Source organism: Balaenoptera acutorostrata, chromosome 2, assembly GCF_949987535.1.
Source record: "Balaenoptera acutorostrata chromosome 2, mBalAcu1.1, whole genome shotgun sequence".
Lineage (NCBI taxonomy): Eukaryota > Metazoa > Chordata > Mammalia > Artiodactyla > Balaenopteridae > Balaenoptera > Balaenoptera acutorostrata.
Genome location: NC_080065.1, coordinates 108,716,179 through 108,741,680, shown reverse-complemented (window position 1 = coordinate 108,741,680; position 25,502 = coordinate 108,716,179). Strand labels below are relative to the sequence as shown.

Here is a 25,502-nt window from a genome sequence, read left to right as displayed (position 1 = left end):
GTTAGACGTCTTGAGCTGATAGACAGTGCTCTCAACCTCACAGTTCGGCTAAATCTGGGTAGGGATAGAGACATTATTTTTTAACTTTTCCTGCAGTAATTCTTCATAATTAAAATTTCAATTGAAATTAATTTCAATTTGACATAATTGGAATTATGTAAAAATAAAAATTTAAAAAAGGAGAAAAAACCAAATTTTGCATTTAATACAGCAGAAATAATTTTCTTTCTGTATGATCTCTTGAATTCTATTGCTCTAGTTATCTAAATTCTTAAGCTCTTGAAAAAGATAAAAATGACTTTCCAGAGCTTCTGAATTCCTGTTAACCAGAAGTTTTTTCTGTCATTAACAGCACCAATGCATAGAAAACAGAGAATTTAGTTAGCGTTACTTAGTTAACCAAGAACCTTAATTTCTCAGAGCAGCAAAGAGTGAAACATTTGAAGGGATTTTTAAAATCCTGTTTTCCTTTTAAATAACAGTACTATGAAGTATAAAGCAGTCCCTTCTTCAGTGAGTTATCTCATAACCTCTGCTCAGCTATCAGTACAAATGCTCCTTTAATCACATCTCCTTCAGAATTTGTTCTTATAAATTCCAATCTATGATTCGTCAAAAACTGTTTCTGTAAGAACACATGGGAGAGAGCAAGCAAGGGAACCTGTTGTTGGTTCTCGCTGCCCCCTGCTGCAGCAGGGACCCCAATAAAGCCCTGCCTGAAAAAAATATAAGAACACATGGTCAAGATATTACACATTCTTGATTTGACAGAAATTTTATATGCAGTAAAATATAAAACACATTTTTGCTTGTGTTGCTACATTTAAATATGAATGTTGTCCAACTAAGTGAAGCATAATTCAGAAATCCAAAATTTTCCTGGGAACCTATTTTAAAACAGTTAAAAACCAAAAAATTACAAATAATTAAAACTATAACAAGTTAATATTTACTTATATAATTTATTATCTGTATACCCATAATAAAAGTTACCATCTTAGTTTTGCTAACAAGAACAATTTTCAGCAAAAATGATCTATTTTAGATAGCTACAATTTCCTCATATTTTTCCATTATTATTTTAAATATACCTCAACATTTATTTTCAAAGTAAAGAAACATACAGCTAAACTAGTGAAATATGCTTCATGATTAGCACAAATGAGAAAATCTGGGACAGCCAACATCTCAATATTCTTTTATAGAGGGAATAGTCTCGACATATTTAAAATTAATTTAAGTATCCACTTGATTTGTGGAAGCGTAAACATAACTTGAACACACTTAAAAAAAAAAAAAAAGACAAAACCAAACTCAAAGAGACTTCTTCAAATACATATTTAAATAATGGGCCAGTTAAAAAAAAAGAAGAAAGGTTAAAAAAAGAAAAACAGATTTTAGATAGAGAAGTTCACCAAAAAAATAGTACTAATCAATCATCAAAGGTAATTTTTTTCCCCTGAAACACAGCAATTTTGGATTGCTGTTCTTTTCGCCTCCTGCTTGCTTCCCATGAAGGATGAAGAGGCAGCTGTGATTTCTGTTTTGTATTTTCAGATCCTCTTTGTGCACTCTTATTAAACTGATTATTGATCTGAGGTTCAATTTGCTGAAAATCTGGAGGAGAAAGCAAAATTAATGAGAACTAAGTCTATACATAAATACCATAGAAAACAAATACATTTTATCTTCTCAAATCAGTGTTTAAGGAAGAAATTTAGTTTTACTTAAATGGAATACCTCACAGTGTAAAATCCAAGTCCTACAGGGAAGTTTGAAGTTGAAATACACATATGAGCAGTCAATTTTGGGACACGCTTTCTAATCGTTGTAAATAGATGTCTGTTGCATACCTCCTAGTATATGCTGTGCTGTCTTATTTACACTGACATTAAGAAACATAGTCCAGACAACATATAAGGCAAAAAAATTTAAAAAGGAGGGGTATTTTGTATTTCTAAAGGAATATGATTCATTATCATATGATACCTGTGTGCAGAGCAATGTAGCCAGAAAATTCACATGTTTTAACTAAAATATTGAATCCAACAGTGTTGATGGGTGAGCTGTTTTAAGGGCTGTTAATTGATTCCACTCCCTTCTGTTATTGAACAAAAAGTTGTGATTGCAAGGTAAACTGCCGTATCTGTTCAAATTTAAGACTAAGTTCTTTTTTAACCATAAAGTTATCCACCAGATATGAGGGTGGCAACTTGTATTCTAAGTCCTTACCTCTTTTATTATGAGAAACTTCAATTATATTATTTTGAACAAAGTACTGGGAGACATGCTGGCCTGAAAAGACTGAATCAATGCATATTTATAGAATCAGAAAGAAAAAGAGAGGTAAAAAGTTTAATACAGATTTATTAATCAGTCCTAGGGGTGTAAAATTTCTCCATTGCAAGTTAGCCATCATTGTCAGAAGCCTTTTAAAGATCTTAAAAAGCAAATGTCATAATGTTATACAAGCAAGTGTACAGTTGGGATAACATTTCCAAAACATCACTGCATACAGATTCAAAATGTCCCATATCTTGTACAAATCACATCTGCTCTAGAAATCTATAATACTCAAAGAATGCCTCTTAGTGATAAAGAGTGATGAATTTAAATGTTAAATGAAATTGTTTCATGTAAACTGAAATTTGAATAAGGCAATATTTCTAAACTGATACATATTTTACATAATTATGTAAAGCATATTTGCATGAACAAACAAATGGATAAATTAAGTATTATAAATTTATAAACTAGAAACAAAAACATGTTTTACTTGGGTTTCCTCATCGGGAAGATGTGGGAGTGTCTTAAATTTATAGTTATTCTGTATTTGTGAATATAAGGCCACATATTTGCCAAACCTAGTATTTTAATACAGCCATTAAAATATCATAAAAATTTGGCACGGGCTTTGCAGTTCAGTGGTAGGTAGTAAGGAAATGGATACCTGAGGCTGAAAAGTGAGCATCCTATGTATATGTTAAGGAAAAGGTAAAACTGTTGCCAGTGAAAACTTGGGAAGTAGGCTACATGCCTATGAAATTGCAGCACAAGGGTAAGTGGCTGGAAAGAATAAAAAGATTAGTGTACTGATGGCTCTTTGGCAAAGTATTACAAAAAAAAAGAGAAGAGTTCAGGAAAGAACTGGCCAGCTCACAAGCAGAATCAAAAGGGAAGTGAGGGTTCAGATATTTGGGACCTAAAGGTTTAGAAAAGCCTTTGGACTCCTAACAGTAAGAGATAAGACTGAGAAAGATTTTAAGCAGTAAAGGCCCAAAGAGATTTAGCCCTGGAGCAGAGACAAGAGTAAAGGTATGGCCGTCTCAACCAAACCTGAGAATCTGAATGCAACAGACACTGAATGACTGGGACAGTGGCGGAGGGCGGGGGCGGGGAATGACCCACCAACATAAATAAGGCAAGTTTGAAAAACAGCTCTAGGAAAGAATTTTTGGTGTGGTGACTAGCTCATTGATGGACTGATTGGAAATAAAGAGGTCAGAAATCCAGTAAGTTTTGGAGGGAATTTTTATTGTGAAAGAAATAACAAACCTAGGCTGGAAAAAACCTGACTGTTAAGACGTTAAACCATCTTCACGATCATATATTTTTACTAATCACTTGGGGCAACTCCCAAGAAGATCATACTAACTGTCTACTTCAGCTGTGGCCATGGAACAAAGACCCTCCCAAGAACACAGTCAGAGACCATGGAGAACAGTGGATAAGAAAATTCCTCATAGATTCTTCACAATCTTTGCTCAGGTAGTAGACATGTTGCACACCTCCCATGTTTCCCTTAACTGATTTAGAGTTTTTATTGTGGTTACCTTGTTCCTGCTCTGCCACTAAATATCTGGTCTGAGTTGTGGGCAGGCAGTGTGTCTTTTTAGTGCACAGGTCACCAAATTTTGAGCAGTCACATCATGAGATCTGATGGAAAGCACTGCATCATCACTCAGGGATTCTAGGCTTTGAACTGGATACAATGACTGGATGGGACTTTGGGTTGGCTTCCTCAGGAAGGAAGCACATAGTGTGCTCTATGTGTTGAGAAATTACCAGAGAAAAAAGTGAAATTACCATCTGATGATCAAAAGGATGGTCAGCAGCAGACAGTTATGTGTTCAAGAAATTCCACTTTCTTTTTCCACCCAGCCACATAGTTAGACTGCATTTCTTAGCTCCCTTTTGGCTAGGATGGGGTCATGTAACTAAATTCTGGCTAATGAAATGTGAGCAGAACTGATCCCTAACACTTTCAGGCCTGGCCCATGAAAACTTCTTACAAAATTCTCCATGTACTCTATTCCCTTTTGTTGGTCAAACGGAGAATACCTGGGAACAGGAGTAGAAAGGAGCCAAAGATGGAAGGAGCCTGATCCTTGAATGACTATGTGAAACACAGCCCCTGTGCTGATTCATAGTAGACTGTAATGTGAGAAATAAATTTTTATTATTTTAAATCAGTGAGAGTTTGGGATTATGTACAGAAGTCAGACCACCCAAATATATTAAATTTGATTTGTTACGAATTAATCTGAAAATCTGGTTTCACTCTTAACCCTGAAAGTAACATACTTAGTACTGAATGTTTAATGGCATGGTGTTGACTAAGATGGAACTTACATAGCAATATACTTAAAGAATATGTCGATTAGTTCAAGATAAATTAAATAGACCCGATATTTCCTGATAACTTTTGTCTAACATATTTCCTACTGGCAGGACATAGAGGGTAAAAAAAAATAATTAAAATTTAAAAATTATTCTGATTAATTATAAGATGTTCTATTTACATTTCTGTGGGTACATAATTGATTCAGGCTACTAAGCAACCAGAATTTTTCATCTTCCCTCTTTGGCAAAGCATTGCTCAACTGCATATGGAAGTCAGACAGTCATTAATACATACCTGGGGTTTTGCTTCTTGGAGCCTGTTCTCTGTAATTTCTAAAAGAAGAAAAATACCATTAGGACATTTAAAAGATAAACAAATCCTCTGACTTTAAGAAGATAACATAATAAAAATGTTGATAAAACTCATTAAAAAAAACTATCATACTCCTTTACCCCCCCCCAGAAACGAATAAAAAAATTATGAAAACCCCATGTTTTAGCTACATCAAAGGTTTGTTAGACCCCAATATTACTACAGAAACATGTAGGAATTTTCCTCTCACCACCCGTATAGGGATTTCTGGCCATAAAATATCCTGTCTTGGTTACCTTGTACCTTTGAGAACTATCTAGACAAAGAATTTCAAAAATCTTACAGGGGGAATGAGTCCCATATAACAATCACATATAACAAAAATTAAGATTAACATTTTTCGGGGAGAGGGAAGGGATAGTGGTGCTTAATTTTCAAGTGAGGGAAAAACTGTAGCTTTTTTAGGCACAGTTGGGAGATATATGAAATAATGTAATAATTTTCAAGGCTCCAAAGATGGTTTGTGTGTCTTTTCCATACTCTGACTTTTTTGGAAAATTTCAACATCATATTTTTCTATTCTACTAAAAATTATGCCTGACCTATAAATTATAGAAAAAATTTATGGAAGAAAATAGCTAACCATGATTTTTATTCTAAAATGTGAAGATATCCCCTACCAGATTAGAATTACAAATGAAGTTAAACTTATTGATTTATAACAAAACAGCTATGAAAAGTAGTGATTAACAGAAGGGATAAGGATGACAGCATCACCAAATACAAAGCAGTCTGGAGAAACTCAGAGTTAGGGCAAGCAGCCTTATCTACTGAAACAGAACTACATAATAAAACGGTTGAGTTTTACAATAATGCCCTGGGTCAACAAGAGAAAAAAAAACAAAAAAACAAAAAAACTCACCACATTCTTTTCAGAAAGCTCTGTTTAAAAAGTGAGATATGTGAGAAATTTTCAAAAGTTTTCACCAAAAGCTAACTAAAAGTTTCAAAACTTTGATAATCAAAGGAATAAACTTAAATTAGCTAGACAATTAAATTAGACAAATTATTTATCTATATTGTCTCATTTTCTGATGAGCTTGGAAAAATGTGGCATTATCATACGTGTATTTGTATATATTATCCAATATAAACTTGGAGAGGGCCAAGTCTAAACTTTATAGGATGTATTGTACAAACTAGAATTATGTATGAGAGATAGTATCTCAATGTCAGGATGTGTGGTTATTTCATATCTTTTGAAAAATTAAGAACTAATAATTCTTTCAGGATGAAAAAATACTCTTACCTTCCAGAGCTTTTAGATCCAGATAAAGAATGGAAAAACACTGATTCAAACTTCCTTGCTTCTGTACATGGCTTGTTTTTATCACTTCTCATATCCTGATGGGTTTCAAGTATATCTCCTTCAGGCAACAATTTTTTGGGGGGGTTTTGTTCCTTAACTGAAAAATGACAACTACTTTCCTTCTTCCGTGTCCGTTTGACTTTCCCAATGAAGAAGTCATCACCACTATCACTATCCTCAGACATGGAAGACTGTTTGTAAAACCTTTCTTCTGTGCTATCATCAAAATATTCCTTCTCTTCTTCATGTAATTCTTCTCCATCACTGTTAACACCAAGTGAGCTACTGGACTCTTTCTCTTTTTTGGTTTGACTAAATGTTTTCATTTTGGGGTCAGCAGGTATCTTCTGGGGTTCAGAGGGTACTGCAGAATCTTTTTCAGAAGGCTTTGACAGAGAATTTGGAATGTCCACTGTTTTGGGTCCATGTTCCATCTTGGCTATATTTTCTTTTGAATTATTTATTGGTTTCTTTGCCAATATTTTGGCTTCTTTCTCTTTTTGCTCACTGATAATAGTTCCTTCATGCTGTAACTTACTGGCATCGTCGTTTGAACACAAAGTGTCCTTGGAATCATTTTCTTCTGAAGCATTCTTTGATGACTTAACGTCAACAACATTTTGTCTTGCATCTTTAAAGGCTTTGACAGCAGCTGCAAGAGAAACAGCATATGACTTGTTTCAGCATTGAAACAAATAATACAAAACATTATTGTTTTAGTACAGTATTTCTTAAATTATTTGGAAATACTTAAAGAGAATGACTGGAATTTATATTACATATATATAATGGGTATGAATTTACAAAGAAATCTATTGACTTTTACAAAACCAAACATATACAAAATGCTCAGAGGTATCCATTTTAAATCTCTAAAATTAAAAGAAAATTTATTCCTTCATGTATGGATGTTAAGAAGAACAGTAAAAACTTCACTAAATACAAATAAATAGAATAAAATGGCAACTTTAATTTCTGTAATAATAATGTATTAATACAATTGTAAATACCATAAATTGTGTTTTCAGACATAAAAATAAGTATCTTCTAATCTGTGACAGAAGCATTTAATTCCTTCAATACATTTTAAAATGTACATACATAAATAGAAATTATGTGACTAAGTGGCAATATCATAAGTATTATAATAATATGAATTATACCAATATTTAGAAAATCAATTGTATTCAATATTATCATGAATATATATTTTAGAAATTTAGGAAATAGGAATTTAGAAAAAATACAAAATATTTTCAGACATCAGATAACTTCTATATTGTCAGGTAGCTTCCCACATTTGGAAATATTTGAAAGAGACATTTATAATATAAAAGATCCTCAAAAGGAGAAAAGCACCATAAAAGTAAATAAATGAATGGCCGTTTATTCAAATCATGTACCATAAATGGCTTAAAAGTCATTTAATTCATACCTTTTAGCACATCTATTTTTTTCTTCAGAAGAGGGTGCACTGCTAGTCTGGCAACTGCTCTTTCAGTTGCAGTAGAATCAGGCTGCAAATTGAAGTAACAAGCACATGGGAATAAAAACTACGTAACACTACTAAGAAGTGAGTAAAATGCAATCCATTATAATTTTTAAAAGTTAAGAGTTAGGGAACAGGAATTTGTTAATATTCTAATTAGACAACTCACCTGTAATCCATGCTAAAGATAACACACTGACAAAAATACTACTGTTCTTAACAGTTAAAATTATCATGTAATCAATTAATAAATATTCTCTGGGTACTTAATATCTTTCCAGAATTGTGGTAAGCATCGTGTGTGATATTAAAAAAAAAAAAAGTAATATAGCTCCTGTACTCAGAGTTTAAAAGATCTAGTTAAGAAAACTAAAATAATATGAAAGAATCAAGTAACATATTAGTACTAAGCTGGGTGATATAATCCATGACTACTATAATGCTTGAAGTTCCATTTACTAGAGACCTAGAAATTATCAAATGCTATATATTTTTATTTTGAATGACTAGTACCATTACTGTATTCTCACAACCTTCCACCAGTGCCTGGCTTATAGCCAACACTTTATAGATGTTTGATGATGACTGAATGGGACTATATACATATATATATATACACATACATACATTAATATTTATACATTTAGAAAATTCATAATTCAGACTGCTTTAAATATCACCTGTAGGCTGAAAACTTCCAAATTTCTACCTCAAGCTCTAACTTGAGTTCCAGACTCATATATCCAACCACCTACTTGACATGTTAAAAGAGAATGCTGTAACTTTCTTCTTAAACCTACTTCTGCTATAGTCTTTCCCATCTTATTGTATGTAATTTTAATTTTTCTGGTTGCTCAGGCCTAAAACTCAAATGATTCTTCCATTACATTTCTCCTTTCTTCACAGCTCACAATAAATCCTTCGGCAAATCCTGTGGTTTCATCTGCAAAATCTATCCAGAACCAGTCACTTACACCATTTCTACTTACTACCTTTGACCAAATCACCAATACCTCTCACCTGGACCAATGTAATAAGCTCACACCTGGTCATTCTCCATTGCCTCTTGTTCTCACAGTCAATTTTCATATAGCAGTCACAGCAAGCTTTTAAACATAACCAGATCATGTTATTTCCCTATCTGTTCTTTTTAAAGCTTTACTGCCTTCTGATGCTTAGGCTCTTCCTTTGCAAGCTCTTCTCTACTTGGAATACTCTACTCCCAAATACACACGGGCTGATCATCTCACTGTATTCAGGTCTCTGCTCAAATGTTATCTGAACTAAAACACTTTCCATCACTGTTTACTTCACATCACTCAACACAGCACGCCAGTGCAGATATTTTCATATCTGTGAGGCAGGGACTTTTGTCTTCCACATTCCTGTAGACCTAGTGCCTAGGACAATAACTGATAATAGTTGGCATTCAATAAATATTCCATGAAGCAAGTAAAAATTTCACTAGTGTGTGAAAGTAGAGCTATCAGCTTTAAACATCTTTACTTTAAATTTACCCTTCATTGTTAACAGCCCAATAAGGCCTTTTCCTTCCCAGTAATAAACACTTACAAGTACCTAAGTAAAAGCAAGATGATAACAGTTTGAAATCTATTCTGTCTGGAGAACTTATCTAGGTAGAGTCCCTCAGAGAACAACTCCTTTAAATTAGACCTGGTGCAAATCCTGTGCCAGGACGATTTGCTGCCTAATTACCTTCTGTCCTGGGTCAAATGGTATCCTCCCCAAATTTTATATCCAACTAGAAACTGAGAATGTGATCCTACTTGGAAACAAGGTCATTGCAGATATAATTAATTAAGAGGAGAGCATACTGGTTTAGGGTGGGCCCTAAATCTAATATGACCGGTGTCTTTATAAGGAGGGCACTTGGATACAGAGGCACAGGGAGACAGAAAGGGAACACCACTGAGGCAAAGGCTGCAATTACCCTGCCACAAGCCAAGTTGGAAGAAGCAAGGAAGGGGTCTTCCCTAGAACCTTCTGAGGAAGTACAGCCCTACTGATGCCTTGATTTCAGATTTCTAGTCTCCTGAAACGCAAGAAAATATTATAGACTTCTGTTGTCATATAACATTTAACTTTTGGTATTTTGTTATAAATTTCTGTTGTTATATACCACCTAGTTTTTGGTACTTTGTTACAGCAGCCTTAGGGAAACTAATACACCTTGATTCTGACTCTTAGACACTGTCTCTGTTCAGCCTTCTCCAAGAAATATAGTCCATTTGGAGACTATTCATTAAGTACGGTGTTAAGCCAATCCTGTTTCTTCAACTCCTTGCTGGGTTTCCTTTTTTTTTCCCTCTTTGGTAACGATAAGTTTGTTTTCTATGTCTGTGAGTCTGTTTGTAAATAAGTTCATTTGTATCATTTTTTTAGATTCCACATATAAGTGATATCATTTGATATTTATCTTTCTCTGTCTACTTCACTTAATATGATAATCTCTAGGTCCATCCATGTTACTGAAAATGGCATTATTTCATCCTTTTTATGGCTGAGTAATATTCCATTGTGTGTGTGTGTGTGTGTGTGTGTATGTGTGTGTGTGTGTTTATCACATCTTCTTTACCCATTCATCTGTCAATGGACATTTAAGACGCTTCCATGTCTTGGCTATTGTAAATAGTGCTGTTATGAACACTGGGGTGCATGTATCTTTTCGGATTAGAATTTTCCCTGGATATATGCCCAGGAGTGGGATTGCAGGATCATATGATAACTCTGTTTTTAGTTTTTTTGTTTTGTTTGTTTTTTTACTTTGAAGAAACCTTTACTGCTTATTCAAATGATAAATAACAACTCATTACTTTAAGTTGTCCAAGCAGTTTATTCCTCTATAAGATAATGAATGAGCAAAAAAGAGAATATTCAGAATGATATGCTCATTTCCCTAGAATGTTCAATAAGCAACATACTGTGTTCTTTCAGCTTAAAAGGTTCTAACTATATTGTATTCCACACAGCATAGGTCACCTATGCTGTGTGTTTTTAGTTTTTTTAAGGAAGCTCTACACGTTCTCCATAGTGGCTACAACAATTTACATTCCCACCAACAGTGTAGGAGGGTTCCTTTTTCTCCACACCTCTCCAGCATTTATTATTTGTTGACTTTTTGATGATGGCCATTCTGACTGGTGTGAGGCGATACCCCATTGTAGTTTTGATTTCCATTTCTCTAATAATTAGCAATACTGAGCATCTTTTCATGTACTTGTTGGTGACCTGCATGTCTTCTTTGGAGAAATGTCTACTTAGCTCTTCTGCCCATTTTTTAATTGGGTTATTTGTTTTTTTTGATATTAAGCTGTATGACCTATTTGTATATTTTGGAAATTAACCCCTTGTTAGTTAATTAACCACACTGTTTGCAAATATTTTCTCCCAGTCAGTAGGTTGTCTTTTAATTTTGTTTATGGTTTCCTTTGCTGTGTAAAAGCTTTTAAGTTTAATTAGGTCCCATTTGTTTATTTTCATTTTTATTTCCATTACTCTAGGAGACAGATCCAAAAAATTATTACCGTGATTTACATCAAAGAGTGTTCTGCTTATGTTTTCCTCTAGGAGTTTTATAGTATCTGGTCTTACATTTAGGTCTTTAATCCATTTTGAGTTTATTTTTGTATGGAGTGTTAGAGAATGCTCTAATTTCAGTCTTTTACATGAGGCTGTCCAGTTTTCCCAACACCACTTACTGAAAGAGACTGTCTTTTCTCCATTGTATATTCCTGCCTCCTTTGTCACAGATTAATTGACCATAAGTGCATGGGTTTATTTCTGGGCTTTCTATACTGTTCCATTGATCTATATGTCTGTTTTGGTACCAGTACTATACTGTTTTGATTACTGTTGCTTTGTAGTATAGTCTGAAGTCAGGGAGCATGATTCCTCCAGCTCCATTCTTCTTTCTCAAGATTGTTTTGGCTATTCAGGGTCTCTTGTGTTTCCATACAAATTAAAAATTTTTTTGTTCTAGTTCTGTGAAAAATGCCATTAGTAATTTGATAGGAATTGCACTGAATCTATAGATTGCCTTGGGTAGTATGGTCATTTTGACAATATTGATTATTCCAATCCAAAGACATGGTATATCTCTGCTTCTTCAACTTTCCTGAAGTAATACAGGATTTCCTACTCATGTTATCTACCTAGGAGAAACATGAGAGAATCTGGCAAGAAAGCCTATTGCTGGTATCCTGTGTTACTCAGTGACCGGCTGGGCTGCTGAAAGTATGGGTCAAACACACTGGCTTGAGTTTTGTAGAAAAGCTATTAATACAGAAACCTCAATGAAGAACATGCTTTTTCAGGCTGAAAAGGCTCAACACAATAGATGAAAATAGAGTCACATCACAATGCTGGGGTCTACAACTTCCAGAAAGAAAAAGTAAAATCACATGCACAAAATTCAAGAATCAGAATTAGAGGTCAGGACAATAAATTTGTAGGAAAATGATTTCCAAACTAGAGAAGAATAAAAATACTTTCAGACATGGAAGTTTTAAAAAGTTTACATTCTTTGAACCTTTCTCCCTAGAAGCTACTGGTTCCACTAAAATGAGGAAGGAAACAAAGAATGAGGTAGGCACGGGATAAAAGAAACAGGAGATCCAGGCAAAAGGAATGCCCAGTATGGTAACAGGAGATTTAGATTTAGATTTACAATACCTAGTGTTATTAACTATCTTGAGAGGAGATTTCAATAACTGATGAGGAGTTTGGTGTTATATAGAGAGTACACAGAGAACAACAAAATAAACATAATAATTACAAACTATAAGTAGAAATATTATACAGAAAAAGAAAAGTAATAATCGCTCACTACATGACTCACAGCCAAAATAACATAATCACTAAATGTTCATCTAATCTAAATCTAACCCAAGTATATTAGGAAGATAGAAGGGATAAGGAGGGTACATATACGCCACAGGGGCTGAAGGAGGAAAGAGATCTAAATCCTTATAAACCACAGCAGGAAGTCACTAATGCTTCAAATGTACTAATATAAACATACTTATGGGGGGGTAAATCCTGTCAGAATCAACTGAACTTGAAAGTGGGGAAAGACCAAGAGAGAGAACTGTCATTTTCACAAAAAAATCTTGTAGAACTATTTGATTTTCAAACTGGCCCATGGGCCAACTTCTCACCTGCTGTCTGTTTTTAAAAATAAAGTTTTATGGGAATACAGCCAAATTCATTCATTCACATACTATCTATGGCTGCACTATGTCACAATGGCATTGTTGAGTAGTTGTGACAAAGACTGTAAAGGCCTAGAAAACCTAAAATATTTACAGTACTGTCCTTTACAGAAAGAGTGTAATGTTGCTCTATATTACATGCAAGTAGAATCCTCAGTGGAGGTAAACTAAAGACTGAGGAAAACAGAAAAAAAAAATTTTTTAGCAGGTTCATCATGTTTAAAAGTTGAATTTAAAACAAAAACACTGCCACGACAGACTTTTGTTGCCAAATCGAGGCAACAGGTTATAGCACTAAATGCAGTAAATGTGCTTCCTGAACGCTGACATAATAAGAGATTCCGGCTTAGTAGAAACAATTCGGTATTCAGTGCAGAAGCAGTATGTCTTAATCTTCAGGACTAATTCTAGAACATTTATATGTAAAAACAATAACAGTGACAACAAAAACAACTAGTCCTAACAAATGTTATACACACCCCAGGAATCTTTCCTCAGGTTACAAGGGAAAAAGACATTCCAATAGCATCTGTTTTTTCTTTAACTGTTTCTTTCAGTATATTTCCCGAGTAGCTACTAAAAATTCAATTCACTTCAAAGAAAATTCCTGATATATGAACAACTGTATCTGTAAGGCAGATAAACTAGAAAGTAATTATTTTTATCATGTGAGTTAATGTCACATGTTTTAGATAAGAAGTTCTGGGAATACGAAATAGATTTTGACTATATGTATTCATGTATAATTGTTCAAAACCATATTTACTACTGTTACCAAATCCCTGCTTTGACAACTTGCTAAAAGCTTTAATGAACCGGGTATTTTTCTTTCCAGAGTTAGCTATATCTTTCCATCTTAGTTATAAAGTTTTAGAGGAACAGTGGTAATACTTGTGTGTTGTGTCTAGTGTTGACTCAAAGTAATACTGCTTTGATAGGAATCATTTTATCTTTGAATTTACTTAGCAATGCTATTTCTCTGCCCTGGAAGATATCCCAGAGTTAAGTGTGACTTAGTGATCTAATTTCAGTAAATTCTCTTAAAAAAAAAAAGAGGTGGGGTGGGGGCTCTAGAATAAGATTTAAAATTGTACAATTATGTATTAGTCTAATAAATGAAGATGTTATTCTTATATGTCATCCTCTATAACTGTGGTGGACTTATTTGGGGAGAATTCAGGTTAATAAGAAGTGAGATTGGTTAAAAAATAGCCATTGCGTTGCATAATCCCAGGGTTGGCATTCACACTGTAGTTGTCACAATTGGAGTTGTACAGTATATTGCTTATGCACCCATATGTACCAGCAGTGAGTTCAAAGAAGAACATGAAGGCTTGCGTCTACAAGCTATATAGGTCTATAAAATTAAGTAGTTACTAATCAGGTATGATTACATAACAATTTAATAAGCAGAATTATGTATACCACAGCTTTAGGTTCTGCGATTATACGTAATTTGTGTTTTTAAAGAAAACAGATAACGGTATCAGCAAATAAAAGTATTATTCTCTTGAAAGTACTTTGTTGATAAAGGTAGGTACTTTAACATAAGATGTAAAACATATTCTCATTCTTTATGCTTCTCAGTTTGACAGCTAGTATGTGATGACAATGTGGCTTACTTAGGAAATCTAAGAGGTGTGGGCATTTAACTTCCTGTAATCACTCCATACCAGAGAACAATTTTATATCTCTGGGCAAGTTTTGAATAGCTATAAATACAAAATCCAGTTTATACTATGAGGCAGTATCCCTGTCCTTAACAGTGGCTAGGATAGACACTACTCCATTGGTAGGAATACAACTGTTTAAAAGAACGTAAGAAGAAGAATGGGTTGAAAATAAACGGCTTCTCTAATTAATGCCAATCCTTTTCAAACTCTTCCAAAAAAAACATAGAGGGGGGAACATCACTAAACTCATTTTATGAGCCAGCATTGCCCTGACATCAAAGCCATATAAGGACACTACAGGAAAAGAAAACTACAGGATAATCTATTTACCCCTGATAACTAAAGATGAAAAATTCTAGACAAAATTCTAGCAAATCAAATTCAACAGCACATTCAAAAGATAATACACCATAATCAAGTGGGATTTAACCATGGGATGCAAAGATGGTTCAATATCCACCAATTAATATACATGATGTACCACATTAATAGGATGAAGGCTGAAATATCACATGATCCTCTCAATAGATGGACAAAAAGACAAAATTCAACATCCTTTCATGATAAAAGCTCTCAACAAATTGGGTATAAAAGGAACATACCTCAGTTTAACAAAGATCATGTATAACAAACACAGAACTAACATCATTCTCAACAATGAAAAGCTGAAAGCTTTTCCTCTAAAGTCAGGAACAAGACAAGGGTGCCTACTCTCACCACTTTTATTCAACATGGTACTGGAAGTCTTAGCCAGAGCAATTAGGAAAGAAAAAGAAATAAAAGGCATCCAAATTGGAAAGGAAGAAGTAAAATGGTCTCTGAATACAGATGACATGATCTTATACACAGCAAACCCTAAATACTCCACTAGAAAATTGTTAGAAATAATAAAACAAATTCAGTGAAGTTACAAGATACAAAACCAACATACACAAATCAGTTGCACTTCTACACAATAACAACAAAACATCTGAAAGAAAAATAAAGAAAACAATCCTATTTACACTACCATCAAAAACAGCAAAATACAAGGAGGTAAATGATCTGTACACTGAAAACTATAAGACTTTGATTAAATAAATTGAGGAAGACGCAAATAAATGCAAAGACACCCCATGTTCATGGAATGGAAGAATTAATACGGTTAAAATGTCTCTACTATCAAAAGCCATCTAAAGATTCAACTCAATCCCTATCAAAATTCCTCCAGAGTGCCAACTGAGGGATGAATGGATAAAGAAGGTACAGTATATATACAACAGAATATTATTCAGCCATGAGAAAGAAGAAAATCCTTCCATTTGTGACAACATGGATGGATCTGGCATTATGCTAAGTGAAATAAGTCAGATACAGAAAGACAAATCCGACACAGTATCACTTATATGTGGAATCTACAAAAAGCCAAACTGATAGAAGCAGAGAGCGGCATGGTGGTTGTCAGGGACTGGGAGAAGTTAGCCAAAGGTATGAACTTTTAGTTACAAGATAAGTAAGTTATGGGGATCTAATATTCAGCATAGTGACTATAGATAACAATACTTTATCAAATATTTGAAAGTTGCTAAGAGTCAATCTTAAATGTTCTCACCACACACACACACACACACACACACAAATTACGTAAGGTGTTGGATGTATTAACTAACTTTATTATGGCAATCATTTCATACTACATATGTATATCAAACCATCACGCTGTTTACCTTAAACGTATACAATGTTATGTCAATTTATATCTCAATAAAGCTAGAAACAAAAAACTTTTTTACCAAAATATTTAAATATATCAGCATCTTTAGAATAAAAGAAAGAAGAAATGGTTTCTCAGGTTCTCACTGAGCTGGCCTCTATTTACCAACAATGTTGTCTTGCAGGTGTGTGCCACACCCGCTTTGTACCACAATGGTATTTGCGTATGAACATTTCAATGTGGCCCTACTGCTTCTGATTTTTATAAAGTGGAATTCTGATAAAGCTAGCTACACGACACCACTGCTAAATATCTTAGGGAACGAACTATTCTTGTTATAATGAAATATGAACTATTCCTGTTATAATGAAATATGACAATGTCAGACTTGTTTAAGAACATTTAAAAAATAATAATACAGTGCAGAAATACCACAAAAATCTTGCTAAGATTGTGTGAGGGATACAAAATATTTAATTTTTTTTTTTTTTTTTTTGGCAAAACAAAACCACACACAGAGAGGACAGCCCTGTCATTTTCGTATCTGATGCAGTAAGAATTTTGAAGGGGGACTGAAATGCATTACCAGAATGTTTGATCTGGAAGAGCTGCTTATTAGAGAAATGAGAAAAAACAAAAGCCAGAGATGGTAAGTGACCTGCCTGAAGTCATGCAGTTAGAGGCAGGCAATGATAGCTGGAATGCAAGAACGCCTAAAAATGTAAGCCTCTTCCCTTTGTAAAGGAATCTTTGCAAATAGAAGCATGGTAGACAAAAAATTCCTTTTATTTATTTGCTAGCTGTATTTAATTAATTCATATCTGTTCTTGATGGTCTGTTACTGATTTGCAAATCTGAGTAGCTCATGATTTGGGGAGTAGAAGAAATATTCTAATGGGGAAAAAACTGTGCAAATGGAAAAACTGTTAATGACATACACATTAGTTATATGCTTTATAAATACTCAGGGTTTAAATTTTCATTCTTATAAGACGAATAAAAGATGTTATACATGTACATGCATACCTTGTTTTATTGTGCTTTGTTTTATTGCACTTCACAGATATTATGTTTTTTTTTTACAAATTGAAGGTTTGTAGCAACCCTGTGTCTATCAAGTCTATTGGCACCGTTCTTCCAACAGCATTTGCTCACTTTGTGTCTCTGTATCACATTTTGGTAATTCTTGCAATATTTCAACTTTTTCATTATTATTATATTTGTTATGGCAATCTGTGACCACTGATCTTTGATGTTACTACTGTAATTGTTTGGGGCGCCAAAAACCACGCTCATATAAGAAAACAAACAACTGATGTTCTGACTGCTCCACTGAACACTGAGATGTTCCCCTGTGTCTCTCTCTCTTTGGGCCTCCCTATTCCCTGAGACAAAACAATATTGAAATTAGGCCAATTAATAACCCTACAATGGCCTGTAAGTATTCAAGTGAATGGAAGAGTCACATGTCTCTAACTTTAAATCAAAAGCTAGAAAGGACTAAGCTTAGTGGGGAAGGTATGCTGAAAGCCAAGATAGGCTGAATGCTAGGCCTCTTGCCCCAAACAGTTAGCCAAGATGTAAATGCAAAGGAAAAGCTCTTGAAGGAAACTAAAAGGGCTACTCCAGTAAACACACAAATGATTAGAAAGCAAAACAGTCTCACTGCTGATAACAGAGAAAGCTTTAGTGGTCTAGATAGAAGATTAAACCAAGCCACAACATTTCCTTAAACCAAAGCCTAATCCACAGCAAGACCCTAACTCTCTTCAGCTCTTTGAAGGCTGAGAGAGGTGAGGAAGCTGCAGAAGGAAAGCTAGCAGAGTTTGGTTCATGAGGTTTAAGGACAGAAGCTGTCTCCACAACATCAAAGGGCAAGGTAAAGCAGCAAGTGCTGATGTAGAAGCTGTAGCATATTATCCAGAAGATTTGGCTAAGATAAACAATGCAGGTGGCTACACTAAACAACAGATTTTCAACGTAGAAACACCCTTTTTGGGAAGAAGATGCCTTTTATAGCTAGAAAGGAGAAGTTAATGCCTGGCTTCAAAGGACAGGCTGACAACTCTTGTTAGAAGCTAACGCAGCTGGTGACTGAAGCTAAAACCAGTGCTCATTTACCACTCCGAAAATCCTAGGGCCCTTGAGAACTATGCTAAATCTACTCTGCCCAGGCTCTCTAAATGGAACAATAAAGCCTGGAGACAGCACATCTGTTTATAACAGGGCTTGCTGAATTGAATATTTTAAGCCCATTGTTGAGACTTACTGCTCAGAGAAAAAGATTCCTTTCAAAGTATTACTGCTCACTGACAATGCACCTGGTCATCAGGGCTCTAATGGAGGGGTACAACGAGATTCATGTTGTTCTCATGCCTCCTAACACAACACACATTCTGCAGCCCCATGGATCGAAGAGTCATTTCAACCTTCAAGTCTTCTTTAAGAAATACACTTCATAAGGCTATAGTTGCCATAGCTAGCGATTCCTCCTATGGAACTAGGCAAAGTAAGTTGAAAACCTTCTGGAAAGAATTCACCATTCTACATGCCATTAAAAACATTCATGATTCATGGGAAAAGGTCAAAATAGTAGCAGTAACAGAAGTTTGGAAGAAGTTGATTCTAACCCTCATGAATGACTTTTGAGAGGTTCAAGACTTCAGTGAAGGAAGTAACTGCAGATGTGGTGAAACCAGCAAGAGAACTAGAATTGGAAGTGAAGATGTGACTGAACTGTTGCAATCTCATGATAAAAGCTGAATATAGGGGGATTGCTTCTTATGGATGAGCAAAGAAAGTGGTTTCCTGAGATGGAAACTACTCCTGGTGCAGATGCTGTGAAGATTGCTGAAATGACCACAAAGGACTTAGAATATTATATAAACTTAGTTAATAAAACAGCAGCAGTGTTTGAGAGGACTGACACCAATTTTGAAAGAAGTTCTATTGTGGGTAAAATGCTATCAAACAGCACTGCCTGCTACAGAGAAATTGTTTCTGAAAGGAAGAGGCAATCGATGCAGCACACTTCATTGTTGTATTATTTTAAGAAATCACCACAGCCACCCAAACTTCAGCAACCGTCACCCTGATCCGTCAGCAGCCATCAACTTCAAGGCAAGACCCTCCACCAGCAAAAAGAATACAACTTGCTGAAGACTCATGACGGTTAGCACTTTTTGGCAATGAAGTATTTTTAAATTTAGGTACGTACATTTTTTTTAGACATAATGCTATTGCACACTTAATAGTCTACAGTACAGTGTAAACATAACTTTTATATGCACTGAGAAACCAAAAATTTATCACTTGCTTTATTGCGGTTATTTGCTTTACTGAGGTGGTCTGAAATTGAGCCCCCAGTATCTCTGAGGTATGCCTGTAGTTCTTAAAATGTTTGATTTGGAAAAAGTCTTAGTTAAAAATACCAAATTTTATAAATTACAGCAATCATTTAAATAAATGTTTAAATTTCTCTAATAAAAATTTGTCAAATTTAACACTTTAAAGCTTTCTTTAATTTTATTCTTAAGAAAGCAATTAGAAATCATTCATTTAATTTTTTAAGTTCAAATTTTAAGAAGAGGTTAAAGAGGTAAAGGGAATATAGACCAAAGATTTTATCTAACAATTAGACTAACAGTATTGACTTGATCTCAAGACCACTTAGCCAGTTAGGAACAAGCTAGAGTTCAAAGTCAGGTTTCTGAATTCAGTCTAGTATTCTCAACAAGTTTTCTTCTAAACTATTTGAGATAACTTTCCCTCATTTTGTGACCCAACTCCAAGCCTCCCTCAAATCTTTTTGTAAAGAAATTAAATACAAACATAAGAAAAGAGGCTTGTTAATCAAGAGGGCTCAGGCTCATACCTTTGGCAGTGTTTTGGGTCTCTGCTGCAATGTGAGATGTCTACATTTTGCTTAAGGCACTGAGCCTAAGTGTAGGAACTCAAAGAGTCAGTACGACAGTCCCTGTCATGAGGGACTTCAAATTCTTTATCCTTCCTTACTTCTTTCCTGTCCATCTTCCTTCCTCACTTAGTTTCTCCCTCTTTATATTTACAGATATTTATATTTACATAAATATGCCTTATTATGTGAAGGCACAGTCTTACACATAAGGACACAAACACCATCTTTTGAGGTTCATGATCTTGCACTAATTTAAAAGGTTAAAACAAATGCACAAATAACTAACCCAAGGTAGAATGTGATAAACTTCATAGGAGAGACTGAAAATGTGGAGGTTTATAAAAGAATTCAAATACAGCCACACTTCTTAAATTTAAATAAAATTATTTTGAAGCTTAAAAGGCTAAGTAATCACGATTAACAAATAGTTTTTACACATGCATGGAACAGTCTTCACAATATTGGGGGATATGAAGGAAACCACAGCTTTCATTACTTGAAGTTGACACAGTGTTTGCCTTGGAAAATTCTCAGGAAACTGTGGTTTTCATACACCTCCAGCTTCTTCCATTTCAAATAAATTAAATTAAAAAAGGAAAACACCTCACTTTTTAATGGACACATTTTATTTTGGCATATGGGTATTTACTGTGAACACAAAGCATTTGGTGTTCAAGTTTGAAAAGAATTTTGAGAATGTACATGTAAATATAAACAAGAGTCTAAAAATGAAAAAGCTCTCTTACACACCATGTTCATTCCTTTGAAATGTTGCCTTAAAACAAACTGACGCTAAATGAACTAGTACAGGTAGAATGCTACTAGCATACTTTTAACATTAACTGGACTTAAATTCAATTCCAGGTTTTACCTAATGATATAAACCAACACATTCATATTTGTATTTATTAAAAACATTTAGAGATATAATAAGAAACAGTCTATTCAGCTGGATCAGAAGAACTGTGGCAAACAAAGCAAAATACGGCTTAGAGTCCACATTTAAGAGAATGGGAGACTTTTCTGTATTCAATGAACTCTTAAAATCCCTACAACACCATGATTTCCAAAATGCAGTCTTACATATATGGGACTTATTCCATCCTTTTGTCCTAAACTTTCATTTTGTAGGCAGAGACCTGGGTTTAGAACTTGGATCTGACATTTCCTACTGACTACCTATGACCATAGGTATATTTTACCTTTCTAGGCCCATTGTCTCATCTGTTAAATGAGATTATCATCATCTTCCCTGAGAAAGCTAACGTATATAAAGCATCTAACGAGTCAGGCAACTGGTAGATGTTAACAAATATTAATTTGCTTCCTCTCATCCTGTAGCTGTTTAATATAACTGTGTTCTATTTCCTTCCTTTCTTCCATAGAGCTTAGCCGATTGCTCTGCATATAACAGATGTTTTGAATTGCGAAGCCCTTGAAATTCTGGCAATAATTGTCTGGAAATGTCACAGTTCTAGTCCCCAAACTCTCTAGCTTTAAAACTCTCGTACAAATATTAACTGGCTACTTAATCTTTCTAACCCCTTTCTGAATTTGGAAAATGAAGACACTACTAGTATTACTACACACACATGTACACACACACATGTGCACACATGAATGTTTTCTATATGAGATCATTGTTGTAAGATCAACTGAGGTAATAATGTATATACATGAACTGTGCAATCTCTAAGAAGTTACACAAATTAGTTTGTTCTGCTCTATTCTGATGGTCAGACAGCTTCAAATGTACAGAGCTCTATGTAATAGCCTTATTTCCTCTTTGGTCATCTTTCACTAACCTCCCTTCCTATGGCAAACTAATCAGACTTCTCTCCATGACACTGTTACTTGCCTCATTTTTATTCCAGAAGTTTAATTTATTAACATATTTTGATACAGAACATGAATCCAATCAAAGAATATCACAAATGACATAAAACAGTAGCAAAATAGTTGAAATCAAATAGCTTGGGAGGAATCTGAAATCATTTTAAGCAAGACAATTTCCCTTGGCTCTAAATCCTCAAGGGTTCCATCAAGAACTCTGATGAAACAGAACTGTTTTCCTTTTCTCCTTCTCCACCTCCCTTTCCTTCCTTCTGTTTGGAGGAAGATACCAAAAGGGCAGAAATGCAATCAGGTTTCGCTTGACAATATTTCAGTTAGATCCTAAACTTTCTATGTGAATATTATAAATCTCATGACTACAAATATAGTAATATGCAAATGAATTTACTATTACAAAATAAAAATGGATAAGTGAAAATAGACACATTTCCCCGTTTTTAGGATGACATTTCACACAATGGAAGGTTTAACAAAGGGTTGTAAATGAAAGAAGATACCCTAAAAAAACCTGATGCTACAAATATTACACATACATCAACTAATAGTAACCTTCCAAAGTGAAAAAAATCTGACTGAAAAGTTAAAAAAAAAAAAAAAAAGGATATTTTATTTTGGATATTTTCAAGTTAAAATTAAATAATATTGTCAAGTTTTAGTGTTGAAATTTAAATGGAAACATAGTATTAGCCAACTAAAAATAAATTGCTTTTTAGTCTCATCACAAATTAAATATTATTGAAATACTTTTAGAATGCAGCAACCAGAAAATTCAAAAAAATTTTTCTGGTAAAAACCTTAAATTATTATTTTTTTAAACTCTCAAGAGGAAACAAATATGTTCTACCATATTTTTATACAATTACCACTATTCTATTTAACATGTCATTATTTTGTCAGAAATATATATAGACCAAGACACAAGTTAAAAACTATAACAGAACTAAAATTTTTCCTCTCTATGAATGAATGCTATGAAATAAGAATATTTACTGTAAAATCATGTTAGTATAAAATAAGGAAGCTGTTTGCAAAATTATGCTCATGACTTTGGTGTTGCCTTCCTGACAAGGACCGTGACAACAACAAATCTTCCCTCCCCTCAAACATACAAAAACGTTCATGTTCTGGCCTTCTTACAATAAAATGCTTTAAAATTTAACATGGCTAAAATCAGTGAATTGCAAAGAGGTGAGTGCTAGTGTACATAAATGTAGGATCAGAGTATGTTTTTCCTTAAGGCTGGAATAGGAAAATTGATATTTACAGTTGGAGATTCCAACACACGTCTCTTAGTCAACAATAAAACAAGTAGGTAGAAAGTCAGTAAAGATGTAAATCACCTGAACAACACCATCAATCAGTTTGACCTAAATGACATTTATAGGACACTGATCCCAATATAATAATATTGTTTTCAGGTGCACATGAAATATTCACCAAGATAAGCCATACTCTGGACAAATAACACAAATAATAAAGTTAAAAGAATAAAAATCATAAAGAGTATGCACATGGATCATAAAGAAAACTAACAAAAAGATACCTGGAAACCCCCGATTGTTCAGAAATTAAACAACGTACTTCTAATTAAACCATAGGTTAAAGGTGAAATTTCAAGGGATATTTAAAACATTTTAAACTCAAAGAAAATAAAATATATCATATTTATAAGATGTAGCTAAAGCAGTGCTTAGAGGGATATTTATAGCATTAAATGCTTATATTAGGAAAAAAGAAAGGTCTAAATCAGTAATTTAAGCTTCCACGTTAAGAAACTAGAGAAAGAGCAAAGTAAGCACAAATGCAAGAGGAAGAAATAATATAGATTAGAGCAAATGTGAATAAAAGTGAAAAAAGAAATGTAATAGAGTTATAAAAATCAATTAATCCAAAAATCTGTTCTCTGGTGGAACTGTCACGTAGCCTTTAGCAAAGTGGGTAGAAATGAAAAAGAGTAAATACTAAGGATGAAGCAAGTGACGCAAATGCAAGGAGCAGAAGATCTGGGTAAAAGTCCTAACTGTGCACCTAACAGTGGCATACTCTTAATTGGCTCACTTCATTCTTTCTGAGCTTCAGTTTCCTTACTTACAAAAAGGGGGTAAAAATAATTTTCATAGGGTAAATGCAGGGATTAAATAAAATATTCATAAAAACTATTTGGAAAGAATAAAAATAAAGAGTCTTTATTCTAATTTGTAAGATTAACAGACTAACTGCTATCTAACACACAAATGCCACATTAACTTCAACATACCTGTAAGGTCCTTGAGGGTGTGGTATCACAGCAAAGCAAAATTCATAAATTACCATAAAAATATTTTTTGCTGGCAGTAGTAGAGCTCAAATGGGGAAAAATCATTGTACACTAATAGTAATTGGCTTTTTTAAAAAATAATCACACCAGGTGATTGATTGACTGACTGACTGATTTTTTAGTAACTGGCTTTTGCTAAGTTTTCTCTTCAAGGAAAAAAGTGAAAGGAAAAAAGTAGGTCAACAATACAAATAAGGAACTTTTCCTAAAAGAAATACAACTCCTTGCAGAAGTACCTTTTTGCAGGTTTTTTCAAAGTTGATATCATCACCAAGAGCAGATTTAGTTACTATATCAGGTTTCAACTCCTGTAAAAGAATAAAACAAACTAATTTTAGTTATGAGCTTTATTTTAAACTGTCATTATTATATGAGAAATTCCCATGTTTTGCTTTTAAGAAATCCATTATTTAAAGAAACTACTACTTATTTTAATGACATTTCAGGACATTGGCAATTCTATCAATTTATAAAGAAATGTAGAGATTTACAGAGAAACACTTAATTTTAATTCTTACTTAAAAAAAACAATATATATTTATTTATTTATGGCTGCATGCGGGCTTTCTCTAGTTGTGATGAGTGGGGGCCACTCTTCGTTGCAGTGTGTGGGCTTCTCGTTGAGGTGGCTTCTCTTGTTGCAGAGAACGGGCTCTAGGCACGTGGGCCTCAGCAGTTGTGGCTTGCAGGCTCCAGAGCGCAGGCTCAGTAGTTGTGGCACACGGGCTTAGTTGCTCCGCAGCCTGTGGGATCTCCCAGACCAGGGCTTGAACCCGTGTCCCCTGCATTGGCAGGTGGACTCCTAACCACTGCGCCACCAGGGAAGTCTCTTAATTCTTGATTAAAAAAAAAAAATCTAACCCACTAAACACTTTTCTATTATGGAAGGAATTAATCCAGATTTATTTTAGAAAATTAAAAAACACAGAAAAACAGAAAGAAAAATAAGTAAAATTACCAGCAATGTTTACATGGTTATAATTTTATTATACACCCTTCTACAAGCTACTTTAAAAGAATTTAA

The 25,502-nt window shown here is 34.1% G+C and overlaps 1 protein-coding gene across 2 annotated transcripts in view; it reads right to left on the bottom strand.

Annotated features, from left to right (window-relative positions):
- Window positions 1–948: 948 nt before the first annotated feature.
- Window positions 949–25,502, bottom strand: part of SRFBP1 (serum response factor binding protein 1) — a 61,525-nt gene continuing 36,971 nt past the window's right edge. The window contains exons 4-8 of one of the 2 annotated variants that reach the window (XM_057541095.1): window positions 24,715–24,786; window positions 7,741–7,858; window positions 6,246–6,957; window positions 4,919–4,956; window positions 949–1,617 (exon numbers count right to left, since the gene is read on the bottom strand). In XM_057541095.1, the coding sequence (XP_057397078.1) occupies window positions 1,433–1,617; window positions 4,919–4,956; window positions 6,246–6,957; window positions 7,741–7,858; window positions 24,715–24,786 (1,125 nt within the window). In that variant the 3' untranslated portion in view covers window positions 949–1,432. The remainder of the gene's footprint in view (window positions 1,618–4,918; window positions 4,957–6,245; window positions 6,958–7,740; window positions 7,859–24,714; window positions 24,787–25,502) is intronic. The other variant, XM_007188472.2, reaches the window with a different exon arrangement.